The sequence below is a fragment of the Theobroma umbraticum genome, unplaced genomic scaffold (assembly GCF_002168275.2).
Source record: "Theobroma umbraticum cultivar Fairchild unplaced genomic scaffold, ASM216827v3 scaffold_56.0, whole genome shotgun sequence".
In the NCBI taxonomy this organism is placed as follows: domain Eukaryota; kingdom Viridiplantae; phylum Streptophyta; class Magnoliopsida; order Malvales; family Malvaceae; genus Theobroma; species Theobroma umbraticum.
Window position 1 is genome coordinate 2,413,048 of NW_018397256.1, and position 15,753 is coordinate 2,428,800.

Below are 15,753 nucleotides of genomic sequence, written 5' to 3' on the forward strand. Positions count from 1 at the left end.
CTAGCAAATTGGTGGAAAGAGTCCAACTGTTGATCATATAATACTAGGAATGCTAGTTCTCTAGTCAACACCGGAATGTAGTTGACAACTCCCCTTAAAGGATGACTATGCAATTTGTAAAATTATTGAAACATCCATGTTATCTTCATAAATGTGTGTATCAACCTGCTCCGACATCTTCATGTCCCAGACATATTTCAGCCAAGCAGATAAATCTGCACTTCAGTGCATACTTCCCCAGCAACAGATTGTGCAAAAGATATAATTAGAATGCTAGCGATCAACCACAAGTCAAAAAATCCAGTACAAATTAAATGATTAAAACTCAATTATATTAGACACGGCATATCGTGGCATGAGCAGTGCAACTCTGATAAACTTCACAAGGCATCACATATAAACTAAGAATTTATGTGGTCCTACACATAGAACTGTTTATTGGCACAGATGTATGTGTTCCTATGTTTCTAAAGATAGATCCTAGAAGGCCGTAGAACTGGTTATTGGCTGATGAGAGTTGACAGAATAAACCATCAGGGTTAGGTACTATTCTCATATCATGGATAAAATACTTGCCCGAAAGAAAGCAGAAAAGTCTGCTTAGTGAAAGTCTTCAGACCCAATAATGATTGGTATTGTCGTATCCAATAAATTATGTTTAGTGGAAAGAAATACACCCAATGGTGTACATGTCCACATCTATGAGATAAATCATGTTGCCAAAAGGTTTAATAAGCCATATATGACCCTTTAAGTCACCTAAAACTTCTATCAGTCAAGACTAATTGCATTTGCACCGATGGTTAATGTAAGTAAAATTAAGGGACAAAAGAACTAAGAATTATTCACTGATAACAGATTTGGTATTTCTACATAACAAAATGATCATAGCTCTAGTTCACATGATATGCAAGGCAGGTAACAGGAGTTCCACAATGCAAGGACTACAAACAAAGAGTGCATTAGTAGCTCACAAGTTTATAAGTACTTGCGACCAAAATTCAAGACAAAATTTACATTCAGAACAATGTTTACCATCACTTCATGAAATTCAATAAGAATTTCAGAAGTAAATCTTTATTACAGTTGTAATACATTTCTTACTATTATCAATGGAGACAAGGTTCCTACTCCAATTCAAGTAACTTTCTACCACAATTTTTCCAAGCAAAAATGAAGAAAAGAAAGAAAGAAAGAAAAATGGAACTATTTATATTAAAAAATGAACTACAAATTTAAAGCATCTATTAGTTCCTTTAGGCTCACTAGATTCACACCCATTACATTTGACATAATAATACAAAATGGCTATAGCACTTTTAAGGGAAAAATTATTTCCAAAAACTTTACATAATTTCTCATTTGGCACCCTGCCATCCTCACTTTTCTACAAACCAAGATGTTCCTTGAAGCCTTATTTCTTCCAGTAATACAGCTTGACTTCACATTAAAGCATACCATGTCAAAGTGATCCATGTCCATTGATTCCTTAAATGAACATGTACATAGATTTAACTTGTCACTACATAAATAAAAAATCATACAACAGTGAAACCAATAAAACAGGATAAAAAAAGACAATTTTGCAGCCTAATATATACACTAATCAAATGAGCAGAGGGGAATACATCCCTTCAACACCTCTCCATCTATTCATTCGAAAAATGGCAAGACAAAAATTGCAAAATGGGAATGAAAAAAAAGGGAATTGTCTAAATGCATGAGTCCAGCAACTAGTTAGGATAGGATGGGCCTTCAGCAGAAACTGAATGCAACAGCTTGAGGTAAGAAATAAGAACATAGGGTATAAGTAGTAGTAGTAGTAGCAGCAGTAGAAGACAGTAAGATTAGATAATTATATAATGTCATAAAACAACCAGCAAAAACAAGACTATTGGTCACAATTTTACTATGGAACAAATAACATACAAGCCAAGTTATTGTGGATACAGAAACAAGGAAAGAACGTTGAACACTGAACAGGGAACCCGAAACATTAAAGAGAAAGTAGAAAAATGAAAAAAGGTCTGTACATAGGGCGGAGCAGGAGAGTTCCTCTAGACAGGGGGAATGTTGGAGAAAGAGAAGCCTTTGTAGCCCTTATAAGCATAATATGCAATCCTTGTGTAATAGAAGCCTGGAATGAACAATATGCATCCCAATATTGCAAAGAAAAGCCCTGAGAAAGAATCATATCCCACAAATTAACTAATTGGTCTTAATCGAAATAAAAGCTTCTTTAATGTTTGTTTTGCAAGAAAGCAAAAGAAAAATACCATGGCCTCGGTCACCGCCGACTTTGTTGTAGGCCATGAAGGTACCCAAGATAATCCCAAGTGTACCAAAGACAAGAAGAGCAACAGCGAGGCCGATCTCCTTGAACGGAGGCCGATTGTTAACGGCGTATGATGTCTCCATCATGATGTCCTCGTCCGATATCGAGAAGGCATGGTCTACGTACGCCATCTGTAACCGCACAGCGTCAAGATCTCTGAAGAATTATTATTGCAGTCCACTCTGCTATGCAATTCCTCTCAGGAAATTGGAGGTTGAATTGATTTTTCTCGGAGGAGGTTGGGAGTTGTCAAAGAATTTTAACCTGAGAGGTGGCTCTCGCTACAAGCAAAGCTACGGTTAAAAGTCAAAATTGGGCTTCTGCCTTCTGATTTGTAGTTGCCACTAACCATCAATTTCCATGGGCTACTTCGCTGCTCATCTTGTCTACTATAATCTCTGATTTATAGTTATAATAATAATAATTTATATCAATATATCTATCTATTTATAACTTATCATTTTATTTTTTATCAATAATAATCATATTTATTTGTTATTTTAAATTATTATCCTAAATGTTTTATTATTAATAATATTAATAAAATTTTATCTAATTTGTAATATATTAAAATTCTAATTACCTTGAATGATTATGGTCATATTTGCTCATTATATTATTAAATTGTTATCTAAAATATTTAATAAGATTTATTCAACATTAATTCTCTTTTTTTATATAACTGTTTTTTATTTATAGTTAATTAATTATGTACTTAAAAATACTTTTATTTTATGTATAGCTATTATTTAAAAATAAATAAAAAACAAGTATTCATACAACACAAGTGATAATAAATATTAGTATTAATATCTATAAAAGTACATATGCTAAAAAGAAACTTCTTAACTGTAAAGGGGTTTTTGTGATAGGGAGAGAAAGTATTGCAAACAAATAAAAAGATGCGTTGAAGGCAACGCAAAGGAACATCAAAGCAATTCTTGAAGTATTGAGTGTCGTAATAAGTGAAAAAGAATAAGTAGAGAATGTAAAAGAGAATTAGAGACAGAAACTCTGGAAAGTGAAGATCTTTCAAATGAATTGTGAAGACTCTATATATATTGCTAAAAGTGAAGGTTAATTAGGAATAAGTTTTAACGCACGTAATAAATGACATTATTATGAAAACTTTTCATGTGAGTAACCACTACTATAACCTATTATGTGGACATTGAAATGGTGATTTTGTTACATAATGAGTAATAGTTAGAAAATCATTATATAACTGTTGAAGTAATTGGGTATAATAGGATTTATATAGAGTAAAAAGTAATAGAGAAGAAGTATAACTAAAAAGCTATATAAAAACAAGTTAATAGAAAAAGGTGCACTTGAATAGTTACAAAAAAACAAGGTAAAAGGAAAAAACACTTGTATTTCAGGAAAAGGTTCAAAAGAAGACCTTTTAATTAGTTTCATATTTGAGCCACCAAGCCAAACTCTCCTGAACATCTTAAGAAGAAAGTAACTTATGAACTTTATCACTTATTTGAAGTGTTTTCACTACTATCCGTGTGAAATGGTTATTTTATATGAAACCATTCTACTTGTATTAGTTGTTCCATTTGGAGTAAGACTCTATTTACTTCAGTTGTTATGCGTGAAATAATACTTCACTTGTTTTAGTTGTTTTTTATGAAGTAGTATGTTTCACTTGTTTTAATTGTTCTACATGAAGTATTGCTTCACTTATTTTTAATTGTTCTTACGTGAAGTAGTGCTTCATTTGTAAAGGTTGTTCTCATTATTATTTGTACAGCACTACATTGTAAAATAATTCTTTAGAAAATAGGTAGTAACCAAAATCAACTATCTATATTTTGCCTCCTGTATAAGAATTCTTATTTTAAAAAATAATTCTTATGCATTAATTTAGGAAAAATTTTATTTTGTCCTATAACGCATTGTACTGTAACACCTTGTGCTGCAACACCTTGGATGGCACCCCTTTAAACAGTGACACCCTAAATAGTAATGCCTTGGATAGTAACACCTTAGGCAATAATGCCTTAGGTAGTACCATGTTATTGTAAGGTGTGATGCCAATATCTTGTCTAATATTTGATTGATTGTGTGATAATATATTTTCTATATAAAATAAGATTTTCAAGATACAAATCATAAAAAGAAAGTTAATTTTTTTGACAAAAAACATTTATTCTATGTGCACTATAAATACGAAGCTATTAAGAACAATTTTCTTTATTCAAATTCAAAGTACAGCAAAATTCAAAACAAAACAAAATTCAAAGCAAAGTTGATTTTTTTGCGAATCTTTTTAGGCAAGTAACTTCTATTCTTTTTTTGATTTCTTACTTGTGTTTTTTCTCATTTGTTGCATCCTGAATGGATTTTCTTTAATTGAAATATGAAACAAGAAATTTTTCAGACATGAGATGAAAGTTTTTTTTGATTGAAAGAGAACTTTTTGTTAGTTCAATTGGCTTAAAGGATAAAGCTCAAGATAGAAGTTGAACTGAATATTTTAAAAATTCTTTCAATCCCCTTTACAAGTTAAAACACTTTTGCAATGTGAAGATTTAAAACCTTTAAGACCAACCAATAAAAAGTTATGAAAAGCCTTTGGTGAGTGATTTAACAAATATTTTGCAAGTTAAAGCACAAAGATAGGAATTTTAGCAAACACAAAGGAAACACGATATTTATAGAGGTTCGGCCTTAATGCCTATGTCCTCTCTCTTAGCTTATCAAGGAATTTGCAATCCAATATATATGAAAATTACTTTTTAAAGCTCAAGTATAATCTTTACAATAATACCTTTTTCTGGGCTCAAGCACAACCCATACAATGCTTGTTAACGGAAGCACACACAACCCTTTACAGTGCCTTTTCAAGAAGCAAGCACAACCTCTTTACCTTTTCATAGGCTAAAGTATAACCTATCAACACTACCCTTTTAAGGGTTAAGATATAACCACTCTAAGCACTCTACCTTTCAATGGCAAGGTAAAACCTTTACAAAGATTACAAAAATGATGAAGTTTAAGCTCACGAATGCCTCTAAGTAGGTTGAATATAATCAATGAATACAAAAAAAGATAAAGTTTTAACAAAGGAGTAGTAGAAATTTCAATGATTAAAGGATGAGAAACACTTGGCTTGAAAAGTAAAGAAGAAGCGATTTTCTCTTTGAAGCTTTAATCTTACTTTGAATATCTTCTCTATGTGTTATTTCTCATGAAAAATGAGTTACAGCCTTCCTTTTATATTTAAGAACTTTGTTCTAGCCGTTTAACCTTTTGAATTCAAAATTATGACATTTAAGTTTATCCTTTTACGACTTGTCTGATGTGAGGTCTCGATACTTACGATTTAGGTCTTGATACTTTGCTTCCAAAATCAACAAATGTCTCGATATTTCAGATGTCTATCTTGATACTTTTTTTCCTTGACGAAGCAGTGTCTCGATACTTCTATGGCCTGGTCTCGATACATAATAGCTTGGTCATTAGAAAATTATTTCTAGAGATATGATCTCAATACTTGACAGGCTAGTCTTGATAATTGTGCACTTGAAACTCTGGAATCTTTAAGCTCTAAAGACAAGGTTTCAATATTATGTCAATGGTGTTTTAATACCTTGACACATCGTCTTTAGAATTGAAGTCTGAAGGTGAAGTCTAGACACTTGGAAATTCAAGTCTCGATACTTTTGGACTTATTCTCTAAAATTTGAAGGTTGAAAGAAAAGTCTCAATACTTAAAGCTCGTGTCTCGATACATTAGGACTTACTTTTCGAAATTCTACTCTTCAGAGGAGATGTCTCGAAATAAACTATTCTGGTCTCAACACTTCAATACTTGCCCTTTAGATTTTGGTTTTTCAATGAATATAGTCTCAATACCCACCAGAGATGTCTTGATACACCTTTTTCCTTAAGCTGTTTCTTAAGGCATTAAAAGCTAAAAGTCTCGATACCCTTATACGATGTCTCAATACGTAAGGTTAGATTAAGCCTCTTTTAAAAACATTTTAATTTTAACATTTAGTTGATTTTCAAACATATGCTCAGGGGATTTGTAAAGTCTTAATGCACTTATAAACTCATATTTTGATCATTAACTTTTTTCATATTAAAACAAGGATCAATTATAAATCTAATACTTTTTTTATATCTATATGCTGAAACAGAAAAACAGATTGATTTTAGAAGAAGAACACAAAACAAACAAACAAAATAAAAAATATTAATTATTTTTTAAAAAAAGAAAAATGTCAAGACTTTTGTGTTTAACGTGCAACATCCTTTGTGCGTCGTTGAGTGCCATTAGTTGTTTTCCTTGTTGCTCATGGCACTTGTGCCGTGAACTTTTTTATTTGATAATCGCTACACTTTTGATGCGAGCTTGTTTATTTGTTACTCGCGACACTTATGTCGTGGGCTTTTTTGTAGTTTTTTTATGCTTAATAAATAAATGAAAAATTATTGTATATGTGTGCTTATCTCTTTTTCCATGATCATGTTTGTAGGCTTCTTTTTCCATATTCCTTAATACTTAAGATGTGTTTGATTCCAAAGATCCATTGTAGTGAACCTGAAAGGGTTGCAACAAGGAAAAAGATCATTATATATAAAAAGAAGAATATTTCTTCCAAAGTAGTTCCTCCTTAAAAAATTAGAGTATGAAAGACTAGTGAAATCCTTCAGTTCCTGAAAACTAAGAAGATGATGTTATTAAAGAAAAAGGGGAATAGCATTTTTGGGAGGAAGTCTATGCCAGACAGATTGATGAACATCCTTTTGAACCTAATAAATATGATTAGAATTGTCTATTCTCAAAAGCACATTTTCATAAAAGAATTGGTATGCCAGGACGATTAATTCAGAAGTTCAGGTTTGATTGTGGTGAATTTTCACTTTCTGCAACTAATCAAAGCTCCAATTCTCAATTTGTTAATAGTTGGGATGACTGGGTAAACAAGGTGTTGAAGAATCCTACTTATGTTAAACTTCTTTCAACTGTTGGAATACTTAATGTAGTACGTGTCACCTTGAAGCTCAACATTTGTAGAGAGAAAAATATGGATGTACGTCATGCTATTCTTGTAAGGTGGAGCACTTTCTCTCATTCTATGATTACAACATTAGGGGAATTTACCTCTATTCTAGAAAATGCATTTGTTCTCTTAGAACTTCTTTGTATGGGAAAAAACCCTTTCACTCTATCAAGCTTTCTAAAGAAGAGGTAAGTATTTGAGAATTGTTTCTTAATTTACTCAAGAGTTTAAACAATTCGAAGGTTGCACACTTCTTTAATTGGATAAGGGTATTTTACAAGAAGTTGAATGCTAAAGGAAGTGAGATTGGCCTTGAGTATCCAGACCGTCCTCATGAGTTAGTGGCTTTATTAATTTTTTGGTTGGCATGACATATACTTTTAAGGTATCTAAATGATGGTATATCTTCAACAATCACTTTTTTAGCAATAAAAATTGCCAAAAGGATACGTTTTCCCCTTTCTTTATTGTATTTAGGATCTTTGTATAAGAGGTTGGACTTGTACCAACTCAAGACTATTGAAGCAATTGGGCATTACAAAATTTTGACTTATGTGGATGCTTCCTTTATTTAGATGTGCTTATGGGAAAGGCTTGGTACTTGCACTCATGTGCCTAATGTATATTTGTTTGCATCTTTTTCTATGAATAACCCTTTATCCAAGAATAACTATAAAGTTTGGGCATGGCATGATCAAATCTTAAAAAGTAACATTCCTGAAGTGATAAATGTGACAACGGAATTCAATCCTAGACCTTATGTGTAGCCTAAAAATGGATTCAATGATCCTAGAATTTATTATGATCGCCACCCATTATAGTCTAGAAGAATGAGCTCACTAGGTATTAACATTTGTATATGGGTTCATAGTTTCTAATTGCCTTTTATGATTGAGAGTGTTAGTCCAAGTGGAGATATAAACTCATTCTCTGTAGAAATGCATTCTCCTTATAGAATGCCATGCCAATTTAGGGTTTGATCAGCCAACTCTGCTTGACTCTTATTCATCTATTAGTTTTTCTTCTTGTATTTCTTCATTCCTCATCGTAAGACTTCAACTCTGGTTAGATAAACTAAAAATTGTGTTGTTTTACTTTTGATAGAGTTGGTGTTCACACTTTTAGATCGTTTGCTTATTAGGGAAAATGTCTTGAAAAATCAAAATCTTTTGTTGTGCCATTAGTTAATCCCATAGCTCATATCTACATTCTTCATGTTAGTAATACCTATACATCCTTGTGCTTGATTCCTCTTAAAAGGAAGAAAAATGCACATGAAAAAGATGTTGCTTCTCACACTCCTTCTTATCAAACAAAACATGATCATCAAAAAGTAAGTTCACCCTTTGCTTTTTATTTTACTTTTTCCTTTAAAAATTTATTTCCTTATTTTATGTTGTTTTTTTAGAAAAAAAGAACTGTCAGAGTATAACTTAACTCAATTAAAGAGGAAAAAACTTCTGAAGTTGAGACTGAAAAGGAATCATGTGATTCTCAATGTAGTGATGAATCAAATGACAAACCTGTTGATGTTGATGATGTTGACATGAAGATGTTGGTACTTTTTTTAGAACACCAAATATATTATCAAGTCCTTTTAATGATTTTGTTGATTTGGATGCTTTATTTCCTTTTCATACTCAAAGTTCTAATATAAACCAAGTTAAAACATATTACTGTGCTATTCCAATCGATGTTGTTTCATTTTTTATCAAAACTAATATCATTCTTACTCCTCAAATTACTCAAGACAAGATTATTTTTAGCATTTAGGCTATTTCTGTTGTTGACATTGTTCTTGATGTCAGAGTTGATGCTAGAGGTACTCCAAATGTTGAGCTTATTCATGATGTTGGAGTTAATGCTAGAGCTATTTTGAGTATTGAGGTTGTTCATGATGTTAAAGCTACTACTGATGATGTTAAAGTTACTCTAATTAATCCTCATACTTTTTCCTTTATAATGCCAAAACATAGAGGTGCCAATAATGCTTTTGGTACCCAAGTAGTATGTATTGAGCAAGGTGGTAGAAAAGCCAACTTCCTTGGTTTTCAAGCTTCATCTAAGCATGTGGAATACTTAAAGCATATTTTAGTACATATATAGGGGAAATTTAGAATACCTCTCATTTAAAGAATGTAGATGCCATTTGTTTCATGATGGAGGTGTTGGGAAGAGCTTTAGTGATTTCCCATGCTCCATTAATGAGTTCTTTCCCAAAGAAATTGTAACTAATGTTACAATGTTTTGATGATGCCTATAATGTTGGATTCAAACTTGAATGCCTTAATGATTGTAAATCTAAAGCTAAAGCTTTTCTTGAGATGGAAGGTGACAAGTCTTCTTTAGAAAATGAGTTAGCAGACATTGCAACAAAGATAGCTTCACTAAGAAAGCGTGATGTTGAAGTGCAAGAAAACCTAGATGCTTTTTCCAATATTAAGGATAGTAACTCTACTTTATGGAGTATGTAGTTGGCTAGGCTTTTTCTTCTCTTTTTCTTTTTGAAAACTCCTTAAAGCTAGTACTTTGCTATTAGTATATTGTATCTCTTTTTTTCTTTTGTAGTAATAATAATGTTAAACTCATGTTGCCTATTTATTCAGATTTCATATTATTGTATGCAGTCAAAGAGAAACTCTCAATTTTACATCAAGGAGATTAACTTTAACTTGCAAGCAATATTTTGAGTCATAGGCTAAGGCCAAAAAATGAGCAATAAAGCTTACAGCCAATAGCATAACTTCATTATAGCCAAATTACAAGTGATAAAACTAGTGGCTTGATAACTCTATCACCTAAAGTTATCTTGCAATATTCTAGGTGGTAAAATAACTAAGTTCTCGAGTTTTAGGTGTAGTTTAGATTGTTTTAGTTACTTTTCTTAATGTAATAAAATCATATCAAGTTAATCAAATTTTAGTTATTTTAGTTCAATTATGTATTGAAATGTTTAATTTAGTTGCTAGTGATTTAACCCTGTGTTTTGAAGGTTTATGAATGAAGAAGGGCTAAAGTTGAAAGGAATTGTGCAAGGGTGGAGTGGTGTAGATGTATGTTGACCATGTTGTTGTCTTCTAAGCATAACGAGAGTTACTGATGCTCGATCACTATGATTTTTGAATCAATATAAAGCTAAGTTAAAGACCTAGAACTTTTGTGTTAATCACTTTGACTAGTTCTGATAAGAACATGGTCAAAATTACACGGGAAGTGACTAAATTGCAACAGGGGAAAGCATTGAAGCTAAAGAATTAGGGAATGAAATACCAAGCGTAGCGCTGCAACATAAGGCTCTTAATGTTGCAACACCGTCCAACACCACAGCAAGGCCTTAAGCTAGCTAGCATTGTCTTGGCCACGAAACTCCTCCAAAATAGTAAGCTCGGTGCCGTGATGCCGACATTAAATGAGAAAAAAAATTTTGACCCTCTAATCATTTAGATTAGAGGGCCATTAAGAAGGGTATAAAAAGGGGTCTTTTAGGGCAAAAAGGGGTCTGAGACAACAACAATAGAGTTTTAAAAGAGAGCAACTTTCTAAGGTAAAATAAAAAATGAAAGGTTTCAAAAAAGAGAAAAAAAGAAGAAATCTTGACGAGAAGCTTGACAAAGTTACATAAAAAATATTTTCTCTCACTAGCTTTTTTCTCTCTCTCTTTAAATCTCCTTGTGTAAATGCTTTATTTTGCTGAGATTTTATTGTGGGCTAAGAAAATGTTAGGCTAAACTTTCCTTTCTAGGATTATGGAGAAGATTAATGTATAGTTTGGATGCTTGATTGACTATTGTTTGCCTTTTTGTGGAATATTTAATGTTTCTTTAACTTTGAGTTTTTTTCCCATTTAATTGATTGATCACCATAGGATGTGTTTGGGTTTTAGATAAGACTTGATAAAGTTAGTCTAAAAAGACCATGGCTTGGGTAATATATGATCATTGCAATTAGGAATTAATTGTGTGATTTTTTAATAGGGTAGACATACACTATTAACCATATACAATCAATTATAAGACCCACACTTAAGGAACTTAGCTTAATTAATTAGCTATAGACATATAGAGAATGAAATTAAGTTTGGTCATTGTACGATATCTCGACAGAGAATCGTACATGCTTAAGGATCATAGGCTAGCATTAGTTTCCATAAAAGTAGCTAATTAGTCAATCTTAAGTGCAAATGAAGCATTAGTTAAAACCATAATCCTAGGTTTTCATCCATCGTTTCCAAATCAATATACTTGCATTTCTAGATTAATTTTAGTTGATTAGATTTCATTTTAATCATTTCTCAAAATTTGGTGCTTGGATAAAATTAACTTGTTTTAATTTTAATAATTAGCGGCAACTAGTAAATCAACTCCTCGAGTGATTGACAAACTCAACTTATCACTATATTAGTTGTTGCGATTGTATACACTTGCATGTAGTCTTTGCTTGCATTTTGCATTTAATTTTGAGCACATTTCCCATCACATAAGTAAAGCACACAACATAGTTGGAATATGAATAATGAATTATGGTCAAAGAATGAGTAATACAGCTTGTAACCAATAGAAAAAGATATCATTGCACCCAAAATATGAGTGACAAAGCTCACAACTAAAGTAAGAGTGACAAGTTGTGTCTAAAGAAAAGAGATACAGCTTACAAACTATAGTATAATGCCATTGCAGCCAAAGTATGAGTTGTAATGCTTGTAGCTTAATTAAGAGTGATGAACTATGGTTAAAGAATGAGCGATAAAGCTTGCAACCAATAGTATAATATAATTACAACCAAAATATAAGCAATAAAGTTAGCAGTTGAATATGAATTCCTTTTCTTGTCAAATGTCAAATGGCAGTTCATAAAACAATGAAGAGTCAAAGTCTTAAAAGTATTATATATGAGCAGAAAATGAGTTGTTCTTGACCCTGTTGTTCTTAATTAGTAACTTTCTTTTTAACGTCTTTTAATGGAATATTCTACGTAAGTCTCTACGTTCAAGAATTGAATAACCAACTATTTGGTGATAGCCACAATAGCTCATATTGGACTTGTCCTTTATTGTTGGTGGTTGTGTAACATAAGGCAAGTTCACTTTTCCATCCCTAATTCATTCATGGAAAAGCGCTTTCATTCTATATAATGGAACTGTCCATTTTTTTTGGTAAAACAAAGTATTTCTAATAAGCTTTTACCTAATACAATTACTTTTCTCTAACAGAGTCATCAAAACGTAAAAAAGGTTCTTGAGATAAGGAAAAGAAGCATTGCAAACAAGTAAAAGGAGGCATTCAAGGCAACGAAAAAGAAGATTGGAGTAGTTTCTGAAGTACTGAGTGTTGTGACAACCGAAAGAGAATAAAAAGAGAATAAGTAGAGAATGTAAAGGAGAATTAGAGAGAAAAGTTAAAGGGAGAAGCTCTGGAAAAGTGAAAATCCTTCAAATGAATTGTGAAGGCTTTATATGTAATGCCAGAAGTGGCAATTATTCATGAATAAACTGTAATGCAAGTAATGAATGACATTATTATGAAGAGCTTTAATGTGAGTAACTATTAGTATAGCCCATTATGTGGATATTAAAATGGTGATTTTATTGCATAATGAGTAATAGTTAGAAACTCATTATATAACCACTAAAGTAATTGGGTATAATAAGACTTGTTTTCGAGGAAAAGGTAACAGAGAAGATGTATAAGTGAAAAGCTATACGAGAACAAGTTAAGAGAAAAATGTGTACTTGAACAAATACAAAAGAACAAGGTAAGAAGGAAAAACACTTATAGTTTAGAAAAAAGTTAAGAGGAAGATCTTTTAACTACCTCCATATCTGAGCCACTAAGCCAAACTCTCTAAAACATCCCAAGATGAAAATAACACGTAAACTCTACCATTTATTCCGATTTACTTTCACTACTATCCATATGAAGTAGTTATTTTATGCAAACTTGTTCTTTTACTTGTATTAGTTGTTCCATATAAGGTAGTACTCTATTTATTTTAGTTCCTCTGCATGAAGTAATACTTTATTTGTTTAGTTGTTTTGCATGAAGTAATGCATTTTACTTACTTTAGTTGTTCAACGTGAAGCAATACTTCACTTGTAAAGGTTGTTCTCGTTATTCTTTATACAATATTATGATGTAAAACAATTCTTTAGAAAATAAGTAGTAACCAAAACCAACTATATACATTGGCCAAAAATTGTTATATTTATTTATTATAATTCTAAATTATTATTTTAAATTTTTTTATGATTAATATTAAAAAAATTTATTTAATATATATATAAATTCTAATTACATCAAATGATTTTTTTAAATATATTTATATTTTACACAACAAAGATTTCCTTAGAATAGCTAATCATTATATTTCTATAATGTTATAGTATTACATCTGTCATCATCTAAGAGAGGAAAAAAGTAGTAATAACTAGTGTGTTTCCAATGTGTTGCGTTGAGGTACATTTCTATGTTATCAATTTTGATTGATGCAGTGTAGAATAGTTTTATCGTTTAATGAACATCAAATATGAATAAGAAATGTGTAAACATAGAGGGAAACAATTGTAATAAAGTGAGTTTGTCATAGCCTATTAGAACAAACGTATGTACAAACAAAAGAGTTTTGTATAGTAACGAATCTAATCCACCAATTGTAAATATGTATACACTAGTGATTTATAAAAAATTTAAAAGTTTGTTTGAAGGCTACAACCAAATTTATTGATGCAATATATGGACATCAGTGTTAAAAAAAAATATTGTAAGAGGCTTGGTGACTTATGATTGTTTGTTTTAAAGTGCTACTTTTAGCCAAAAAAATTAAAGGCAACCTCAAAAAGTTAATGACAATCAATAGTGTATTATATCAACCACAACCAAAATATTCTATACAATGCTCTATTCAAAAACATCACCTAACAAAAATATTTGTGGCAATTTTGGCAAATCCTCAACATCTTTTCTTTAATATCATCTTATATTGTAATAAAAGAAAGAGTTATTACATTCGTTGTGATTTAATAGTAAAACAAATATTAAGGTAACGATCTTTCATACTTGGTTTTTATTCTCTTGGGTGGTGACTTTTCTCTTGGAACGAATGTTGCTAATTTCTAAGGTGTTGACTTCAGGAAAAACTCTCTTACAATTTGAGTGGCAATTTGTGATGCTGGGACTTGTTGTTCTGGTTCCTAGATCGTATTTATTTGAGTAGTCGACGATTTAGATGTAGTGGAAACTTGCAAAAAATGGCTCTTTTAAGCCCAAATCAATCCTACTTCTTCCATCAACCTCCAAGTCTTTTATTTATGGGTCCATAGGGGTAGCAATCAAAGAATTCAGGTTAACAAAAGCATTTGCTAAGCTCACCAAGTTCGTTATCTAATTTGTCCAAGTAATAAAAGTTAGGGGTTTTACACATTTATCACAACCTAATCTTGGGTTATGACTGGCACAAGGACTAAGTAAGTGAGGTCCACTTGATCTAAGCAAGCCTTATGAAGAAATAAGTTTAAACCTATCTCATGTTCTTATAGTATGAGAAATAATCTCAAACATTGCAAATGTATATATTCACATGTACATCCATACATACACATTCCTCCATAGTCATATATTTTTCTTAATATTCCAATATCAATTTAGTACAACCCACATTGGTATTCCAATACACATCCCATGTGTTCATCATTTTCATAATAACAAAATCAAATAACAAACCTTAAGTCTTGGTGTATGCCAACACTATCATTCCATAATAAATACTTAACAAGACAACCCTTGGCTAAAATATAAGGCGTTTCAAAACTTTACCAAAATACAAAAACACATCTAGATACAGATAGCGAAGTTGACACAAAATAAAGATAACGCCTACTGAATGCTTTAATCATAGCCTACTAAAGAAACAAACGAAGACCTCTAGGAGAGTATTGGTCAATGAGCTATGGATTTGGACACCAAAATATGAATTTGGAAATGCGAGCATAAAACTTAGTGAGCAAGGTAGGAGAGGAACAAGTTAACGCACAAAAGGTTTCATAAAACAATGGCTTTATTTAAGACCATGAAATTTATAATAAACCAAAATAATGCAAATAAAATTAACCTCTCAATTTGTATACAAATAGTTCAAAAATATTAACATCTTTGGAAACTTAGATTCCAAGTATCAAACAATGTTTCAAACAAACATTCTTAAAAACATACTATTTCACATACACATTGTAGAGACCAATAAACATTTTCAAGCACACCATTCCAACAATAGTTTATCTCAAATTCAATTTACAATTTCTTAACACGTTTCCCAAGTAATAAACATTCCTAAAGTGCATCATGTGAAAGCCAAATTAAGATATATAAACAAGATGTGATGAGGCACAAAACGAGACATGGTAAG

At 31.4% G+C, this 15,753-nt stretch overlaps 1 protein-coding gene across 3 annotated transcripts; it reads right to left on the minus strand.

The window, feature by feature from the left end:
- Positions 1–1,088: 1,088 nt before the first annotated feature.
- On the minus strand, positions 1,089–2,717 carry LOC110411195 (uncharacterized). Of its 3 annotated transcripts, none has more exons than XM_021421244.2 (3): positions 2,277–2,717; positions 2,034–2,179; positions 1,089–1,522 (listed from the first exon to the last, which is right to left on the minus strand). In XM_021421244.2, exons 1-2 carry the CDS (start codon positions 2,464–2,466, stop codon positions 2,058–2,060), a joined length of 312 nt encoding a protein of 103 aa, XP_021276919.1. In that variant the 5' UTR covers positions 2,467–2,717; the 3' UTR covers positions 1,089–1,522; positions 2,034–2,057. The 3 variants fall into 3 exon arrangements, with proteins under 3 accessions (XP_021276919.1, XP_021276918.1, XP_021276917.1); XM_021421243.2 differs by having other exon boundaries at positions 1,097–1,488; XM_021421242.2 differs by lacking the exon at positions 1,089–1,522 and having other exon boundaries at positions 1,833–2,179; positions 2,277–2,715.
- Positions 2,718–15,753: the final 13,036 nt, after the last annotated feature.